Source organism: Meriones unguiculatus, chromosome 7, assembly GCF_030254825.1.
Source record: "Meriones unguiculatus strain TT.TT164.6M chromosome 7, Bangor_MerUng_6.1, whole genome shotgun sequence".
Classification (NCBI taxonomy): domain Eukaryota; kingdom Metazoa; phylum Chordata; class Mammalia; order Rodentia; family Muridae; genus Meriones; species Meriones unguiculatus.
In genome coordinates this window covers 18,077,221-18,098,630 of record NC_083355.1, presented here as the reverse complement: position 1 = coordinate 18,098,630, position 21,410 = coordinate 18,077,221, and the positions used below count along the sequence as shown (strand labels likewise).

The 21,410-nt window shown below is 39.6% G+C and overlaps 1 protein-coding gene across 1 annotated transcript in view; it reads right to left on the bottom strand.

The window, feature by feature from the left end:
- LOC110545629 (leucine-rich repeat-containing protein 37B-like) overlaps positions 1-21,410 on the bottom strand; it is a 53,793-nt gene that overhangs the window by 20,267 nt on the left and 12,116 nt on the right. Inside the window, exons 6-7 of the mRNA XM_060388312.1 lie at positions 18,559-18,630; positions 17,418-17,498 (exon numbers count right to left, since the gene is read on the bottom strand). Of these exons, the coding sequence (XP_060244295.1) occupies positions 17,418-17,498; positions 18,559-18,630 (153 nt within the window). The remainder of the gene's footprint in view (positions 1-17,417; positions 17,499-18,558; positions 18,631-21,410) is intronic.

The window sequence follows — 21,410 nt, the reverse complement described above, 5'->3', positions numbered from 1 at the left end:
TCTAGTTACTTTGGCTAACACTGATTGTGCTAGAGCCAAAAGGGGTTCATGAGTCCCACTCTGTGGTGGTCTGAATGAAAAAAGCCCCCACGGGCCCACAGAGAAAGAAAGGCATTATTGGAGAAAGTGTGTGTCACAGGGGGTGGACTTTGAGGTTTCAGAAGCTCAAGCCAGGCCCAGGGTCACTCTCTCGTCCTGCTGCCTGCCAATCTGGATGTAGAACTCTTGGGTCCTTCTCCAGCCCCAGTTGAATGTTTTCCTTTGTAAGAATTGCCATGGTCACAGTGTCTCTTCACAGCAATAAAGCCCTAAGACACCTGTAGCTGAGAAGTTATGGACAGCTGAATGTTGTGGGAGTGGGGAGTCAATTTTCCAGAATGCGACTCTGACAGGACAACCATGCTCCAGCAATGCTTCCATACACAGGAATACATGGGCACAATGGGTGTATTTCTGTTGCTGCAATGAGACACTATAACCAAGGCAATGTATAAAAATAGAGTTTATTTGAACTTAGGGTTCCAGAGTGTTAAGAGTCCATGGTGGCAGAGCATAGGCATGAGAGCAGCAGTAGAAGCTCAGGGCTCACATCTTGAACCACACAAAATGGAGAGAGCAAATTAGAAACAGTGAAAATCATTAAACCCTCAAAGCTCGACACCAGTGACATACCTTTTTATCTCAAATGGCACTACCACATGGGAACCATGTGTTCAAATGACTAGAAAAGAACATGAAGTTGGGGGTGCATCTGGGAGGAGTAAGAGGAGGAGGGGGTGAATATCATCAAACTACATGGTAGGAAATCTTCAAAGAAATAAATAATAAAAAATATTACATTAATATTAAAATATTGAAAACACTTGTGTTTTTTTTTTGCTTCCAGGCATCTCTGATCACTGTTTTACATTTAATTCTAACAATAACTTAAATGGTCAAAATTATTATTTGTCCATTTTGCCCACGAGGAAACCAGGCACACAGAAGCCGTATAAACCTGTCCTGTTTCGAAGATCATAAAAATAAAGTAGGAATTTGAAATCAGTTCTGACACCAAAACTTGTGTTTATTAGAAGAGATTTAAAACAGGTGCAATTTAACATTAATTTTCAGAGCACTTACTATAGAAAACTTTTAATTTTCTTCTTTTTTAGTGTATATTAATTATATCAAATAGTGAATTAGAAATAACTTCTTGTTTTGTTTCTGGTTTTTGAGGCCAGGTCTCACATAGATCAAGTTATAGCCTCAGACTGGAACTCACTCTGCAGATCAAACCATGCTTCTGATTTAAATCTCATGTGCTGGATTTATAGACATGAGCACTGGCTCAGGAAAAAAAATGGCTTAAGCTTCATGTGCTTATTCAAGAATGCCTCTAGGAGAATTACAGTTTCCTTTTATTCTTTTTCCATGACTAAATCTAGTTAGCCCATTGGAGACTCAAGAGACCCAAAGCCATGACAACATGGTGACATCAAAGAAAATGTTGAAATAAAGACATTCATTCCTCCATAAATTGTGAACTGTCAAAGAACAAAACAAAACAAAAAACTCAGAATCAATTGTTTCAGACTTACCATGGTCGTGGTGTCTCCTCACAGTCCCTAACTAAGACAGGGGCTGGTCACAGTGTCAGAAGTTTAGTCCATGTGTGTCTAAATAGGAGTACCCACAGTGGGTAGGAAATAAAAGGGCCGTGAGGCTGGAAGGATTTCAAAGAAACAGAGAGAGAATGCAGGTGATGTGAAGGGACAAAGAAGAATGCAATAGGAAGGATGAAATGGCTTTCAAGATGGGAAGGCAAGGCAGAGGACAGAGTATGGGGGGCGGATAACCAACACTAAAGATGTTTGAAATGCCACATGGAAACTTGCTGCTAGAGAGGCTTCCTAAAATATATAATATTTTCCTAAAATAAATACTATGAGTTTTCTTCACAGATTGTAGGCCCACACTCTAGTAGATGGTCCTACACTCATGCCATGCTAATATAGGCAGTGTCAAGTGGACTCCATGAGTTGCTTTTTTTTTTTTTGTTTGTTTGTTTGAATCTGACAGAGGGCTAATATCCAGCATATATATAAAGAACTAAAGAAGCTGAAAAGCAGCAAACCAAGTAATCCAATTAAAAATGGGGAACAGAGCTAAACAGAGAATACTCTGTAGAGGGATATTGAATAGCAGAGAAACACTTGAAGAAATGCTCAACCTCATTAGCCATTAGGGAAATGCAAATCAAAACAACCCTGAGATTTCACCTTACACCCATCAGAATGGCCAAAATGAAAAACTCAAGTGACAACACATGCTGGAGAGGTTGTGGAGAAAGGGGAACCCTTCTCCACTGCTGGTGGGAATGTAAACTTGTACAACCACTCTGGAAATCAATCTGGCGCTTTCTCAGATAACTAGGAATAGCACTTCCTCAAGATCCAGCCATACCACTCCTAGGCATATATCCAAAAGAGACTCAAGTACACAATAAGGACATTTGCTCAACCATGTTTGTATCAGCCTTATTTGTAATAGCCAAAAGCTGGAAACAGCCCAGATGCCCCTCAACTGAAGAATGGATGCAGAAATTGTGGTACATCTATACAACAGAGTATTAGTCTGCAATGAAAAATAAGGAAATCATGAAATTTGAAGGTAAATAGTGGGACCTGGAAAGGATCATCCTGAGTGAGCTGTCCCAGAAGCAGAAAGACACACACGGTATATACTCACTCATATAGACTTATAGGATAAACCTAAAATCTTTCCATCTAAAGAAACTAATCAAGAGAGAGGATTCTGACTAAAACACTCAATCCCCATCCTGAAAGGCAAAGAGGATGGACATCAGAAGAAGAAGAATGAATCCATGTCTGGAACAAACTAGGCCAAAAACCGGTGACCAGCTAGTTCATTAGCTCTAGGGGAGACCTGAGTACTAGTATTCTGGATATAATTATAAACTTTTCCCTACATTATTATTTTTATGTCCATAGATAGTACATTTTTCAACTCTAATCAGAGAATCTTTTTTTTAGAATTTTGTAGTAGATAACTAATACAAAGACCTACAAATGGCCAACGTGCAAGGAATAAGACTATGGAATAGTCAACTGGAAATAGGACATCTATACTATACCACACCCTCTCCCCCAAGGCTCAAGGATCATCATGGAAGAGGGGAAAGAAAGACTTTAAGAGCTAGAGGGAGTAGATGTTGTTTTAGTTAGGGTTTCTCCTGCTGTGATGAAACAGCATGACCCAAAAGCAAGTTGGGGAGGAAAACGGTTTATTTAGCTTACACTTCCAAATTGCTGTTCATCACCAGAGGAAATCAGAACTCAAGCAGGGCAAGACCTGGAGGGAGGAGCTGGTGCAGAAGCCTTGGAGAGTGCTGCTTACTGGCTTGCTTCACATAGTGTGCTCAGTCTGCTTTCTTATAGAACCCAGCACCACCACCTCAGAGATGGCACCATCCTCTATGGGTTGGGGCCTCTCCCATTGATCACTAATTGAGAAAATCCCTTACAACTGAATCTCACGGAGGCATTTTCTCAACTGAGGGTCCTTTCTCTCTGAGGACTAACTTGTGTCGAGTTGACACACAAAACCATCCAGTATAGAGATGTCTCCAGAGAAATGGTATTTGCTAGACACAAAAGTATGAACTCATAGCATCTGGGACTACATGCACAAGACTGCTACAAGATCAAGCTAGCTAAAATCCTAGGATGGGAGAGGGAGGGGATCATAAAGTTCTGTCCCTATCTGAGGAGCTCCTGATAACTGATGGCTTCTGGAGGATAGAGGATAAGTTGTCTTCCGATGTAGATCCTGAGAGGCTACCCGTGCCCCAGGGGATGGTCCTACACTCTTGCTGTGCACCCACAGGCAGCACCAAGTAGACTCCATGAGTTTTGTTTTGTTTTGTTTTGTTTGTTTTTGTTTTTGGGAGCACTAAAAGGTGGGAAGGAAAAGTGATGGGAGAGGTAGGATGAACTAAGGGGAAAAGTGTAGAGATGGGTTTGATTGAAACATGTTATAGGAAAAATCAAGAAAGACTATCAAGAAAGACTCAGACATGGTTCCCTTCCCACCTGGGGAGTCTGGGTGATTACTCCTCCCTCTGGTGTGTGTGTATGTGCATGTGCTTCTGCTTTAAATAAGCCATGGCTGACTGCTGAAAAAAAAAAGGACATGTTATATGAAAGTATGAAATTCTCAAGCAAATATATAAAATTATAAAAGAGTAAATTAAAAATTATAATAAAAACACAATAGCCCATAAACCCAAACAGAGTGGAGCTGGGCTCCTTCAAAGCCTCATTGATGTCACTAGAAAGACCTGTCTTTATTTGACATAACTGCATGCTGTGCAGTACTCAAAACCTCCCTAAGAGTTGTTTTTGGAAAACAAGTTCAGGAAAATGTTTTAACTATGGCAGCTGCGTGAGGAATGGAATTAGTTATGATGAAAAGCGACAAGTTTATCAGGAAAGTTGAAGAGTAAGACATCAGTAGGAACTCTTAGATGCTTCCACATATCCCTGAGAAACCAGAGCAGCACAGGTCACACGCCTGGAAGGCCATGCACACCTGTATGAGTGAGCACAGGTAGGAAACAACTCAAGAGCACCTGAGGAAGTTCTCCTGTGGCTGATCTTGCAATTTTGCAAGGTAGATGGGGAAAGCTAAGGTTGCCTCCAAAAGTACCCACACAAAATCCCAAAGGCAGGAAGGAAAAAGGGTTCCTTAGGGGAAGATGGTCAGAGAACTAAGCAGTGACCCAGACTCTACTCCAAGGTGCATGAAGTATGAAATAGAAAAGGTGATATGTCTTAATCACAATGCTGAGAATCACCTTAGGGAAGATTGCCTGTTGGTGAAAATTTGAGAAGACTGCTACAATCATCAAGACTCAACTTGTAGATCTAGAATGTTCTACTGATGTGACTGAGTAAGACAACCTCAAGTTCCTTGGTAGCATTTTCCTCACTTGAATGAATGCGGATGAGAATGGGAGGGGCATGTACGGAGGGCAAACCCAGAAGAGGTACTAAGCAGCAGTGAATTAATATGTCCAATGGGCAGGAACTCTGGGCATGCTGGAGGTGGTGTCCAGGAGCTCTAGTGCTTCCTGAGGGAAATGGATTGACAAGTTTTGCTCCTATTATAAGGGAAGGAATGCTGCCCAGAAAATCACATGCAAAGTTCCTAAGAGGGTCTGTATGTAAAAAGCAAAAGATTCATACGATCTGAAGAGAAACCAGAGTATTCAGAGGTTCTGTATGTGTCAATGATGTGAACCTGGACAAGTGAGTCAAAATCTCTTCAATTTCAACATTTTTCATTCACAAGCTGGACATGAGAATAATAATACCGTGGGGCTGGAGAGATGGTTCAGCATGTCTGAGCACTGCCTGCTCTTCCAGAGGTCTTGAGTTCAATTCCCAGCAAACACATGGTGCCTGGCTCACAACCATCTGTAGTGGGATTCGATTCCCTCTTCTGGTGTGTGTAAAGACAGAACACCTATATACATAAAAATAGTAATACTTCAGGACCAAATATATCAGGGCACAGGGGTCTTTCATGAGACTTTCTCCAACCAAGGACCATGTATGGATATAACCTAGAACCCTTGCTTGGATATAGCCCATGGTAGCTCAGCATCCAAACGGGTTCTCTAATAAGGGGAACAGGGACTATTTCTGACATGAACTCAATGGCGAGCTCTTCGATCTCCCCTCCCCAAGAGAGGAGCAGCCTTGCTAGGCCACAGAAGAGGACATTGCAGCCAGGCCTGAAGAGACTTGATAAGCTAGGGACAGATGGAAGGGGAGGAGGTCTTCCCCTATTAGTGGACTTGGAAAGGGGCAGGGAGAAGATGAGGGAGGGAGGGTGTGATTGGGAGGGAATGAGGGAGGGGGCTACAGCTGGGATACAAAGCAAATAACCTGTAATTAATAGAAAGAAAAAGAAAGAAAGAAAGAAAGAAAGAAAGAAAGAAAGAAAGGAAAAGAATGGTAATACTTCAAGATCTGGGAGAAAGGAAAAATAAGGTATAATGTTTGAGTATTTACCATATGCCAAACACTATTCTACAAACTCTCAGTACATCACCTTATTAGCATCAATATTTATATAGTACCAGGAACATAATAGGGACCTCTTATCTAGTACAAGGTATCAAAAAATGGTTACAGGCATACAAACAACTACTAGAATTACAGGAGAAGGTACCTTGCTACACCAATGGGAAAATAGGATGCAAGAGGGAGAGGAAAAGTGTCATAAATATTGGATGTGACCCTCTCAAAACTGCTGGATGATTACAAACATTAAACATTCCAAAGGACAGACTTGAGTTGCTCTTTTCATCTTTAATGTTTGCGCCTCTGAATGTGAGAAGTAGCTTCCAGAATCCTGTGCAAACCAAAGGGAGGACCAAGTCCTGAAGGAAGCAAACTTTTGGACATGGGCAGCTTCCTCCAGAAAGCCAATAACCAGTGGACCAAGAGAAAGCACTGGGGTGTTTCCAGAATAGGATGGCAGCTCAATTAGCCTGTTGTGTGGCCAGTTACAATGTCCAACTTCTCCATAGTAAGCAGATGCTTTAGCAGAGACAAAGCTTAGATCTTTGCCTCTTTCTTCTAGCATGTATTCGTCTTGGCCATAATGTTGGCATGCATTAGAGAAGGCAGCATGTGGATATTATGAAGCTGTTCTACTTCGTGGAATTGCTCAGTTTGTAAAATCATGGATTGGATTGTTAGAAGCCACCAGCCTGGATCTGCGTGGGTAAATAAAGTAGCACTTTAAATCATGGGGGGAAAGTATACTTACCATGTACATTGTCAACCACTATTGGTTCTTTGTAATATTTTTCATATGAAAGAAGAAAGATTCCTGCTATGAATGAAACAATGGTACTGAACTAATGAGCTTTTTTGTTAACTTAACTAATAATCTTTGACCTGGATTTCAGATTCAAGAGCATCTGACCCTAGGGTACTGCTAACATGTCACTTCAGTGTTTGTCAGTAACATGGCTGTATCCAAGTAGGCACCTGGAATGAGGGATGAATCTGGATCTTGAGAGGCCTGACCCTTACCAATTTGGGAAAGGCCCTCTAATAATCACATGCAGAGTTTATTAATCTAGAAGCTGCTAGAGCCCCAGCCAGGACTTTGGCAGGGCCTGTGCACTGAGAAGCCTTTGAGTTTAGGCTCCATTCAGCTCTGGACAAGCCCACCTCGGTTGGGACCTTGTTCAAACTTTTGTAATGCAGGGAAGACAAAACTTTAATTTAAAAACACTCCAGGGGCTGTGGAAATGGTTCAGTAATTGAGAGCATTGGCTGCTCTTCCAGAGGACCAGGGTTCAATTCCCAGCAGCCATATGGTGCCTCACAACTGTATGTAACTCCAGAACCAGGGGATCAGACACCCTCACACAGATATACATACAGGCAAAAAAACCCAATGTACATAAGATAAAAATAAATACGTTGTTTAAAAAAGAAACACTTCAAAAATTATGCACTATGTACCATTGAATTCCTCCTCTCTCCCTTGGGATTATGCAAGAAGCATGTGCCTACCAGAGGCAGGCCCTGCCACCCAGAGACCTGCCAGAGCCCCTAAGGCCATGCAGGCAGTCAGAACCCCAGCCCACAACATTTGTGGAAGGACTCTGCTCCAACAGCGGCCACTCTGGGCATCAGAAGCCCAGCCTCCACCTTGGGCAGAGACCCTCTATTCAATTACAGGCCACCCTTGCCAGAAGACCAGAGAGGAAACAGAAACCAAGTAACAAAACACCCATCCAACAAAGACAAACAGACTGGCCTCTAGACCTACAATCACCCTAAACCCAGATGCCTAGACACCACAGCAGGATCACCAAGAGTGAAGGCAATGTATCACCACCAGAGCCCAGCTATCCTACTACAGCGATCTCTGAATATTTCAATATATAATAAAATGATCTTAAACCCAACTTTATGAAGACAACATAGGTCCTTAAAGAGAAAACAAATAAATCCCTTAAAAAACAGAAAAAAAACACAAGTTAGAGGAAATGAATAAAAACCTTAAAGAAAGCCAAGAAAAACAAATAAAACCATTTAAGACCTTAAAATGGAAATAGAAGCAATAAAGAAAACACAAACTGAGGGAATTCTAAAATGGAAAATCTGGGCAAGTGAACAGGATGATGCAAGCATCACCAACAGAAAACAGGAGATGGAAGAGAGAATCTCAGGATATCAAGTCTGAAAATACAATAGAAGAAATAGATTCATCAGTCAAAGAAAATGTGAAATCTAAAAACTTTGTGACACAAATCATCCAGGAAATCTGGGACTACATGAAAATACTAAACCCAAGAATAATTGGGGTAGAAGAAAAAGAAACCCAGCTCAAAGACACAGAATTTTTTTCAACAAAATCATAGGAAAACATTCCTAAGAAGTACATGCCTATAAAGGTACAAAAAGCCTCTAGAACATCAAATAGAGTGGAGCAGAAAAGACAGTCCCCTTGCAACAGAATAATAAAAACACTAAACATAAAGAACAAAGATAGAATATTAAAAGCTGCAAAAGGAAAAGGTCAAGTAACATATAGAAAACAGATCTATTAGAATTACACCTGACTTCTCAGTGAAGACTCTGAAAGCCAGAAGGGCCTGGATAGATGCCCTGCAGACTCTAAGATACCACAGATGCCAGAAAAGACTAAACCCAGCAAAACTTTCAATCATGGTAGATGGAGAAAACAAGATATTCCATGACAAAGTAAAAATTTAAACATCTATCCACAAATTTAGCCCTACAAAAGGTACTAGAAGGAAAACTCCAACCCAAGGAGTTTACACTCGTGAAAACAGAAGAGCTTAATAAACTCACACCAGCAAAGCCAAAAGAAGGGAAGCATGCATGAAATCACGTGTGCGCACACACATACCCCCCTACAACAACAAGAATTAACAATCATTGGTCATTAATAGCTCTCAATTCCCTAATAAAAAGACAGAGAGTAACAGAATAGGTGTGAAAACAAGATCCATCCTCCTGATGCACACAAGAAACACATCTCAACATAAAAAAAATAGACATTACTTCAGAGTAAAGGTATGGAAAAAAGATTTTCTAGGTAAATGGACCTAAGAAACAAGCTACGGTAGCAAACATTAATTAATTAATTTAAATTAATGAAACAAAATCAAAAAGAAAGGGAGAGGGACACTTCATACTCACCAAAGGAAAAATCCACCAAGATGATCTTTCAATTCTCAATATTTATGCCTCAATTGCAAGGGCACCTAGGTTAGAAAAGGAAACACCACTAAAGCTTAAACCATACAATGATCCTCACATACTGAGCATGAGAGACTTCAGTGCCCAACTCTCACCAATGGACTGGTCATCCAGACAAAAACCAGAGAAGCACTAGAGCTAATAGACATTATGAACCAAATGGCCTAAAAAATATTTTCAGAACACTTCATCCAAACACAAAAGAATATATCTTCTTCTTAGCACCTCATTCTCAACAAAACAAAACAAAACAAACAAAAAACTCCACATACCTGGTCACTAAGCAAATGGCAATAGATACAGTAAAACTGAAATAAACCCCTGCATGCTATCAGACCACCATGGATTAAAGCTGGATTGAAAGGACAGAAACTTGTTGTTTCTATAAACTCTTGGAAATGGAAACATACTCTAATGAATAACTACTGGGTCAAGGCAGAAAGAAAGGAATTAAAGTCTTCCTAGAACTCAATGAAAATGAATACACAATACAATGAAAGAGGTGCTAAGAGAAAAATTCATAGCACTTAGTGCCTAGTGCCTAGATAAAGAAATTGGAGATATCTCATACTAGCAAGTTATCAGTACTTGCTCTAGAACAAAAAGCAAACACACGCAATAGGAGTAGGCAGCAGGAAAATAAGAAAACTGAGGGCTGAAATCAATAAAATAGAAACAAAGAGAATAATATAAAGAATCAATGAAACAAAGAGTTGGTTCTTTGAATCAACAAGATAGACAAATCCTTATCTAAACTAAAAGATAGGGAATATCCAAATTAACAATCAGAAATGAGAAGGGGGATATAACAACAGACACCAAGTAAATACAAGGAACCATTAAGCCATACTTTTAAAAAAAACCCTGAACTCCACAAAATTGAAAAACCAAAAGATATGGCTAATGTTCTCAATAGATACTACTTACCAAAGTTAAATCAAGGTCAAATAAACAATTTAAATAGGCCTATAACATCTAAAAAAATAGAAACAGTCATTAAAAGTCTCCCAACCAAAAAAAAAAAAAAAAAAAAACAAAACAGGTCCAGATAGTTTTAAAGCAGAATTATACCAGACTTTCAAACAAGAGCTAACACCAATACTCAAATTATTCTACAGGATAGGAACATTTCCAAGTTCATTTTATGAGGTCAAAGTCACCCTGATATCCAAACCACACAAAGATTCAACAAAGAAAGGGAATTACAGACTAATTTCCCTCATCAGCATGGATGCAAAAGTGCTCAATAAAATCTTTGCAAATTGAATCTGAGAACACATCGAAAAGATCATGCACCATGATGAAGTAGGCTTCATTCCAGAGATGCAGGGATGGTTCAATATATGAATGCCTATAAAGGTACAAAAAGCCTCTAGAACATCACTATAATGTAATGTAATCACTATATAAATAAACTGAAAGGAAAAAAGTACATGATCATCTCATTAGATGCTGAATGGCCTTTGACAAAGTCCAACACCCTTTCATGATAAAATTCTTAGATTATGGAGAAAAAGTACATACCTAAACATAATAAATTTTACAGCAAGCCTATAGCCAATGTCAATTTAATGGACAGAAACTAAAAGAAATTCCATTGAAAATCAGGAAGACAACGCTGTCCACACTCTCCATATCCAATATATTAGCTGCATTTCTAGCTTCTAGCTCCTATAGAAGATCTATAGATCAATAGGATCAGCATAGTAAAAATGACTATCCTACCAAAAGCAATCTACAGATTCAATGCAATCCCTATCAAATTTACAACACAATTCTTTACAGACCTTAAGAAAACAAAGCTCAACTTTATATGAAAAAACAAGAAACCAAGGATAGCTGAAACAATCCTGTACAATAAAAACAAAACAAAACAAAAAAACCCTCCAGATTTATCACCATCTTGATTTCAAGCAGAACCACAAAACTATGGTAATGAAAACTGTATGGTATTGGCATAAAAACAGACAGGTTGATTAGAGGAATCAAACTGAAGATGTAGATATAAATCCACAAATCTATGGACACTTGATTTTTTATAAAGAAAACAGAAATACATAATGGGAAAAAGAAAGCATCCACAACAAATGGTGCTGATCTAACTGGATGCAAGCATATAGAAGAATGCAAATTGATCCATATCTATCACTGTTTACAAAACTCAAGTTCAGGTGGATCAAAGACCTCAACACAAAACCAGATACACTGAACCTAATGGAAGAGAAAGTGGGGGAGTAGCCTCAAAAGCATTGGCACAGGAGACAACATCCTGAACAGAACACCAACAGATCAGGCAGTAAGATCAACAATCAAAAAACAGGACCTAATAAAACTTACAAGCTTCTGTAAGGCAAAGAACACCATCAATAAAACAAAATGGAAATAAGAAATAAGAACTATTTTCACCAACTCCATATATGAAAGACGACTAATATCCAAAATATATAAAGAACTCAAGAAACTGGATAACAATTAAAATAATCCAATTAAAGATGGGGTACAGATATAAACAGAATTCTCGACAGAGGAATCGCAAATGGCTGAGAAAAACTTAAAGAAATGTTCAATGTCCTTAGCCACCAGGGAAATGCAAATCAAAACTACTTTGAGATTCCATCTTAACACCTGTCGGGTTGGCAAAGATAAAAAACAAACAAACAAAAACAAACAAGCAAAAAAACAAACAACAACAACAAAACCACAATGACATCTTATGCTGGCAAGGATGTGGAACAAGGAGAACACTCCTCCCTGGCTGGCGGGAGTACAAACTTGTACAACCATTATAGAAATAAATATGGGACAACTCACTCAGGATGATCCTTTCCAGATCCCACCATTTACCTGCAAATTTCATGATTTCCTTATTTTTCATTGCTGAGTAATATTCCATTGTGTAGATGTACCACAATTTCTGCATCCATTCTTCAGTTGAGGGGCATCTGGGTTGTTTCCAGCTTCTGGCTATTACAAATAAAGCTGCTACAAACATGGTTGAGCAAATGTCCTTTTTGTGTACTTGAGCCTCTTTTGGATATATGCCCAGTAGTGGTATGGCTGGATCTTGAGGAAGTGCTATTCCTAGTTGTCTGAGAAAGCGCCAGATTGATTTCCAGAGTGGTTGTACAAGTTTACATTCCCACCAGCAGTGGAGGAGGGTTCCCCTTTCTCCACAACCTCTCCAGCATGTGTTGTCACTTGAGTTTTTGATCTTGGCCATTCTCATGGGTGTAAGGTGAAATCTCAGGGTTGTTTTGATTTGCATTTCCCTAATGGCTAGTGAGGTTGAGCATTTCTTTAAGTGCTTCTCTGCCATTCGGTATTCCTCTACAGAGAATTCTCTGTTTAGCTCTGTTCCCCATTTTTTAAGTGGATTACTTGGTTTGCTGCTTTTCAGCTTCTTTAGTTCTTTATATATACTGGATATGAGTCCTCTGTCAGATAAAGGGTTGGTGAAGATTCTTTCCCAATCTGTAGGTGGTTGCTTTGTTTTGATGACGGTGTCCTTTGCTTTACAGAAGCTTTTCAGTTTCATGAGGTCCCATTTATTGGTTGTTGCTCTTAGAGCCTGTGCTGTTGGTGTTCTGTTCAGGAAGTTTTCCCCTGTACCAATGAGTTCTAGGGTATTTCCCACTTTTTTTTCAAGCCGATTTAATGTGTCTGGTTTTATGTTGAGGTCTTTGATCCACTTGGACTTCAGTTTTGTGCAGAGTGACAAGTATGGATCTATTTTCATTTTTCTACATGTAGACATCCAGTTAGACCAGCACCATTTATGGTATATACTCACTCATATAGACATACAACATAGGACAAACCCACTAAAACCTGTGCATCTAAAGAAACTAAGCAAGAGAGAGGACCCTAACTAAAATGTCCAATCCCCATCCGGAAAGGCAAAGAGGATGGACATCAGAAGAAGAAGAAAACAGGAAACAACCTAGGAACCTACCACAGAGGGCCTCTGAAAGCCTCTGCCCTTCAGACTATCAAAGCAGATGCTGAGCCGGATGGGCAACTGTTGGGCAGGTGAACGGAATTTTAGGTAAGAACTGGGAAATAGTAAGAGCTGGAGAGGACAGGGTCTCCACAAGGAGAGCAACAGAACAAGAAAATTTGAACACAGTGAACTTCCAAGAGACTCATACTCCAACCAAGGACTATTCATGGAGGTAACCCAGAACCCCTGCACAGATGTAGCCCAGGGCAGTTCAGAGTCCAATTGGGTTACATAGTAATGTGAAGAGGGACTGCCTCTGACATAATCTGATTGGCCTGCTCTTTGATCACCTCCCTCTGGGGGGGAGCAGCCTTACCAGGCCATAGTAGAGGACAATACAGCCACTTTTGATGTGAACTGACAGACTAAGATCAGAAAGGAGAGGAGAACCTCCCCTATTAGTGGACTTGGGGAGTGGCATGCAAGCAGAGGGAGGAGGGAGGGTGGGATTGGGAAGGGAGGAGGGAGGGGCTTATGGGGGGATGCAGAATGAATAAAGTGTAATTGATGAAAAATTAAAAAAAAACAAATAAAGCTACTAAAAACATGAAAAAAAAAAGAAATAAATATGGGAGTTCCTCAGAAAATTGTTAATTGAGCCACCTTAAAACCCAGCTATAGCACTCTTGAGCATATATCCAAAGGGCACTATACCCTACCACAAGGACACTTGGTTCAGTTATGTTCATAGCAGCTTTATTCATAATAGCCAGAAACCACAAACAATCTATGTTGGCATAATGTTATTGCGCACTAGGTAAAGATTATCCTTGGATTATTCAAATGCTGATTTCTCTGTTCCCATAACCTAGTTACATTCTACACATGGCATTGTCATGTTTATTCTAAGAATCTCCAGTCTCAAGCTTATGTAAACATTGCTGCCCATTTAGTCTCTGATTTGTCAACAAAGATGATCAGCCAATGACTGAGCAGAATCGGGTAGAGGGCTGGACTTCCCATTTCCAGCAAGAGAAGAAAAGATTCACTCACCCACTTGGAGAGGTTCAGGAGGCATCATGAGAAAACAGCTTGAGCAGAGAAAGCCTTAAAATCCATGTATCTCAGGGATTTGGACTAGGAAGTAGATTAGCAGAAAGGGCTAAAATAGGCTAATATTGCTCAGTTTTGTGCATAAAAGAAATGTTATATAAAACTAAGGTCTCTGCCTCAATTAATTGGGGCTAGCTGGGTGAGATAAAACAAACAAACAAACAAACAAACAACTGCCATTCATCAAATGGTGCCCAATATGGGACTCAAATTCAAGCTTAAAGCCTGAGATAAATCCTGGGTAAAAGGTGCACCGTTAAGAGGAAAAATAAAAAAATAAAATAAAAATGAAAAAGCCCCTGTGCAGTAGAAAGGCTGCCACAGAGGAGAGCAGAGACCAGCTCTGTACGAGAGGAGCCTCAGGGCACGATTGTGGCTTGGGGCTTCTCCCAGAACTGCTTGGCTAAAACTATAACCCAGAGCTGGGGTGGACAGGCCCAGCTCCCAGCCAGTGCCCTCGGGTGAGTGCCTAAAGCCATGCAGAAGTGCAGCAATTGTAGTGGCCTGGCCAGGGCCAGCAGAAGGTGGAGCCAGGAGCTAGCAACCTTCTAGACCTAGCTAAGGGAGTCACACTGGCTTTGAAAAGAGCTACACTCAGGATGATCTTTTCTAGTTCCCACCATTTGCCTGCAAATTTCATGATTTCCTTGTTTTTAATAAGTGAGTAGTATTCCATTGTGTAAATGCACCAAAATTTCTGACATCTGGGTTGTTTCCAGATTCTGGCTACTATGAATAAAGGGAGGTAGCCTTACCAGGCCACAGAGGAAGACAATGCAGACAGTCCTGATGAGACCTGATAGACTAGGGTTAGATGGAGGGGGAGGAGGACATCTCCTATCAGCAAAGGGCATAGGGGGAAATGGGGGCTGTGTAGGGGCGAGAGGACGGGATTTGGAGGAGACGAGGGAGGGGGCTATAGCTGGGATACAAAGTGAATAAATTGTAATAAATAAATAATTAAAAAAGTAAACATGTCTATACTTGCAATATAGAAAAATAAAAACGAGACTGTTAAATGAAAGAAAGAAAAGTTACACCAACTGCTGTAGTGACCTGAGCTGAACAGCAGAAGGAGACAAAGAACACACAAAGAAAAATTCAAGCACAACAAAATTTCTGACCAGGTGAAAAGGATTTAAAATTATGTAAAAGGGTTTGAAAAAAATTTTTAACGTTTAAGAGGGAAAGGAACTGAATATAAGACATCATAGATAGATATAAATACTTTAAAACTGATAATTTTAAAAATAGATACATAAATATGGAAAGCACAATACAGAGCTTTTGGGCTCTTTGTAATACTCTTTTAAATGGTTCAAGAGATAAATGACTTAACAGGAGCTGACACATTACAGATTATGATTGCCATCACATTGGCAATCTCAATTCTTATTTTAATAATAATTAAAGCTTTCTATGTCTTCACAAAGAAGAAGGCTTCAGAAATACAAATATTAAATGAAAAGTTACAGAAATTAATAAATCAAAATGAAAATGATAAAATATCAGTTATAACAAAAAGAATAAACAGCAGAGAGAGAAGAATGAGACATGAAGATAAGCCTTGGGGGAGAAATTACAAACATTTATAAATCAGAATGAACAAAGATGGCAGAGATACAAGCACAAGAAGGGTATGTAAAATGGTCACAGGCCTTATAAGAAGAATTTAAAATATTAAAAAATAAAAATAAAGAAAATATTAAGATAGAGACAGAAGAAACCAACCAAAAGAATCGCAAAGAAAACCAAACTAATTCCAGAAAAGAGCCTATGCAAAGATGTGGCAAAGGCTGACACTGGACTGATGAATGTAGATCAACAACAGACATATGGGGTAAAATGCCCAGGTGTATGTGTGTTGGGGGTTATCTCACAGGCCCCAATACCAAACAGCAGAGATACTCTTCCATAAAACACCACTGCTCTGAACATAGACAATAAAAACCAGTGGCAAAGTCAGAGCAACTTCTATAGATAAAACAAAAAAATCAGAAGAGGTCAAGAAATGAGTATTTTGGTAAACTTACATAATGACTAGAGGCCACAACTAAAGGTATTTATAAATTTATAAATATTGAAGTTGAACATATGGTAGATATTGGAACTGATGTAACTATAATCTCTCCAAATCTTGGCCTCCAGACTGGCCTCTTCAAGAGCTAGATAATCCAATTTCAAGGAGTTGAAACTTTTATCTCAGGTCAAACAAAGTATAAAATGGCTTAAATGTATAAGACTAAAAGGTCAAGGAAGACTAAGGCCATATGTGGCTGATATAGCCATACAGTTATGAGGAAGAGATCTGTTACAGCAATGAAAAACACAGATTAGGATTCCTCCAACTTCAGAGACAAGCATGAAACAGGTAATGCTAAGTAACTAAAAATGTCATCAAGGACAGTTATAGACCGTCCAGGCTGTTTATAAACAGGGCATGGCAGAGGCTGACTCTTCAACTTTAGATTGGGGAGCCACTGCTGGCAAGACATCAGCTGCCTTGCCTCTAAGGTGTTTGACTAACCAACCCATTTAGATCGAACAACAGCCTATAAAAAATTACAGAAACAAGAGCAACTAGAGGCTCAACATATAGAGTCCACCAGCCCTTTGAATTATCCTGTATTTGTCATTAAAAAAAAAAAAAAAATCTGGCAAATAGAGAAATGTTGACAGATGGAAGAGCAATGAATAAAATTAGTCAGCCAATGGGGTCCTTTACAACCTGGAATCCCATTGCCTTCCTTGTTACCTAAATAATGGCCTATCAAGCCAGGGGGTAGGGAGTGCACACTTTTAATCCCAGCACTACTTGTAGTGCCTGTGCTGAAGGTCAGGACTAGGAAAACAGAGCGTGTCTAGCAATTTACCTAAGTCTCCTGGCCTCCTGTGCCGTAGTTCCTCATTGGCAAAGAGGGAATGGACCTTAAGACAAGCTTCCCACAGTTCACGCAGGGTTTACACCCAGCGAGGCAAAACTGCGTGCGGTTAACACACAAACAGGCATTCACACGTGCTTAATTCACTTCTACTTCACTTACAACTTCTGTAGAAACTGCATTCCGTGCCATGCTTGAAACGTTCCAAAGCTCAGTTCAGTGAGTAAATTGCACCCAAGGTTCCTAAAATAATTTTTCAAAAATTAAAAAGATATGGGACAAAAGAAAAAATATTCTTCCAAACAGTTATTTGATAATCATTCTAATATACACATGAAGAAACATACACATACGGTTTCAATGTTGTCTCAAATCACTAAGAAAACCTCACTTATGGACGACACTGTCTTTTGAGTCACACTGCATATTTACAGATGCAACACACTAAGGACAGTGAATGAGCACTAAATCCCTTTTTTTCTCCAATGATCTTATTTCTCTAGGAGAGGGCTTTACAACTTCAGCACCACTGAAATTTGGGGCTGGGCCACTCTGTTGTGTAGGTTTGTTCTGTATACTGGAGGGTGTTTAGAATATCTGTGGTATCTGCACACTAGATACAAATTGTAAATCCGTAGTTGCCAAGTGTCTCCTGGGTACACAGTTACCTGGACTAAGAACCATTGCTGTGTTGTGACTCACGTCTCACTCATTTTTAACACAGAATAAAGTGTGGGCTGGTGAGATGGCTCAGTGGGTAAAGATGCTTGCCACTGTCTGCTGTTCCCTGCCCATGTCCCACTTCCTCCCCACAGAGTCTGGCTTTTCCTTTCATGTTACACACACACACACACACACACACACACACACACACACACTTAAATCTAGATTTATACATGCATTTAAATCTAAATTTCAACTGATGTAAAATGTGACATTTTATATTTCTTTCTCCCATTATCCTCTCTTGTTTTACATTCTTGTAGACTTCTTTCTTGCTGTCCATAGTCAATCTTCTATGTTCCTACCATATATACATGTATTTACATTTAAGTCTAAGGGTTGTGGACTAAGCTCATTGACAGAGTGCTTGCTTAGCAAGTACAAGGCTCTGGGGTTCAGTCCCCAGCACTGAAAAAAAAAAAGTAGACATGAATCTAGCTTCTATATATGAGAGAAAACATGCTATATTTGTTCTTCTGTGTCTGGCTTATTTCCTGTTAGCAAAATTTTAATCATGTATCAGAATAAGTAGCATGGGGTCTTAAAATTCCAAATATGAATGATTATATTTGTAACTTACATATACTTCAAAAAAGGTAATGATTCAAATGTCCCTCTTTCGATATAGCGTAATTTATTATAGGATAAGTCCCTAGGAAAAGTAAAAAGGAAATATTGCTTTGGTTAGCTCTTAGATATCTAATTAGTATGAATAAGCAACAGAACTTAGAATTGATAATATTATTGTTTTTTTCTTAAACTCTAAACTTTTGGTTTTATATGTGAACTTTCTAGAGCCTCTAATCCTATCCACATCTATCCAAGATGTCTCCACCTTTATGATTTTCCTGTATAAAATAGGCCCTGGGAAATTTTGGAGGTAGTCTTTCCTGAGAGTAAAATTATTAGGTGACTTCTGCTTTTGAAACAGGATTTCTCTATGTGGAATGTGATCCTCTCACCTCAGCCTCCTGAGTCTTGAATTTACAGGCACAAACCTGGTAGCTGGGAGCTTTCAAAGATGGAAACTCTCAGCCCTACTGCAGACTTACCAAACTGGTAACTGGGGGGGGGGGAAGGGTGCTGCCAGAACCAAGTTCTAACCAGATCTCCAGGTGACACTGAGGCTTCTGGCTGGCTCAGAGCACGGATACAGTGCCATGGTCCCATCATGGCTTCTTGGCTTGGCATTCAAATCCTAAGGAGGCCCAGCCCTAATCTACTTTCCCTCTTCTATTCTGTGGGTGCTCCTGGGCCCCCCTCAAGCTCTTTGATGCGTTTTGCCTTTTTTCCCCACTATTGTTTTTAGTGTTTAGCACATTCTCCCCAAAAGGGCTGTCTGGTGACTCCCATTGACTCTACAAGGTCTTCCTCTAATTGCATTGCTGTAGGAACAGCTTCCCTAAACCAAACTCAAGTCTTTTTTCTGCTTCTGTGGTCCAGACACAATTTATACCTCAGTGACCTACAAAAATAGGTGTGTATGAATGTGTATGAATGGAGGTCAGAGGACAATATTCAGAAATCAGTTCCTGTCTTCCACCTTGCTGAGCCAGGAGTCTCTTGTTTCTGCCACACTGCTTATTGGAGGCTAGATGACTGATTGAAGATGCACACCATTGCAACTGGCTCTTCTCTAGTGTGGGTTCTAAGGACCAAATGTGGGTCATTGGGCTTTCCTTGCTAGTGCTTTTACCCACTGAACTCTCTCCTGAGGCCTCATTATTTTAAACCATTATTTTGCTTTTATTTATGTGCGTATGTGTCTGTTCAGGCTTTCAGAGGACCAAAGAGGGCATCTGATCTCTGGAGCTAGAAGTTCAGATGGTCGTGAGCCCCTGATGTGGATACTGGAAACTGAACTCAGTTCTTCTGAAGAGCATCAAGTGCTCTTAACTGCTGAGCCATCTCTCCACCTCCTCTTATGCTTTTGAAATTATTTTTGCATTCCTTCTAATCACAAACTCTTGAAAGCATGAAGTCTAACTCATCCATCTAACTTATCCATCAAGTTTAAGACTGACACAAATATTTGAGAAAACTCAAATATTTATAAAATATACACACAGTTGGTAAATTCTAGAAAAGTGGCTTATTTGGAAGAAATTCAGCTTATGACTTCATGTCTGAACCTTCTGTGTCTCTGCAGCATTAAGATTCATGCTTGTATGTTTGTTCCTCTTGAGAACATGAACTTGAGACCTGCCTAACTCTACCTCTCCACTGTTGTGATTAAAGGGACATGCCACTATTCCTGTCTTTTATTGTTTGATCAGTAAAGGACAGGGGCACTTCTGCTATGTTTTCTTCAAGTAAACTCTCTATGTACTTACTAACCAACATTTCAGTATCTATTTTGACATGGGCATAAGAATTCTTACACTGAAAACTGTAATACTAGTTTGTTCCCCTAATGACTTAATAATCATTTTAATACTATTTTATGTAAACTACCATTTAGCTACTTATTTAATATTTCATCATCAATTTAATTCTGATTAAATTATTACAAGAAGTTGGATATGCCAGCCACATGCATGCGATCCTAGCATTTGGGAGGCTGAAATAGAAGGACTGCTGCAAATTCAAGGTCAGCCTGGGCAACACAATAGAAACCTAGTTTCAAAAAAAGCAAAAAAAAAGTATGGGGCATATTGTGGTTGGTGGAGTTCTTGTCTACCATGCGCAAAAACTTGGATTTGATTCCCAGAATTATGTAAACCATGTGATAATGCATGCCTGTAATCCTAGAACTTTGGAGATAGAGGCAGGATATTCAAGAATTTGTCAAGGCCAGCTTTGGCTATTTAGAGAGTTCAAGGCAAGCCTGAGCTACATGTTACCATATCTCAAAGAGGGAAAAACACTGTCAAAACATTCTGGGTTAATGACCTTAAAATTAATGTAGTTGGCTATTTTCTTCTCTTTGATGCATCTAATCAAAGGTAACACTAATTTTCTTACATTCTGTCTTAAACTTTTTTTGTAAAGGCTAAATTCGTTAATGTGTTGGGTTTGCAAGCTCACACACAGAACTAGAAACAATGTAGTCAGCAGACATGAACCAAAAACCTCTGCAATAAAGGGCCAAAGTGAATCTTGCCTCCTTCAAGTTGTTCGTATCAGGCGCCCTGTCTCACCAACAGGAAAGGTACTGGCACAAGTCCTCTAAAAGACCACTCCTAACTCATGGGCTACAGTAAATGAGAACATGGATCAGACTTGATCGAGGGATGACAAGATCTAAATACAGGCATATAACAAGGGCTGTGTGAGTTTCAGTAATTGCTTGTCTGTATGATTTAAGAAATTTAAAATGCATGGAAGGTATTTTAATGTTAGAGATGGGCTGAAAACTCCACAGACTGACATAACTGCGGATTTGTTTTATATTCTGTACTTAGAGGCCTGGTCCTGCCAAGCAGCCCTGGA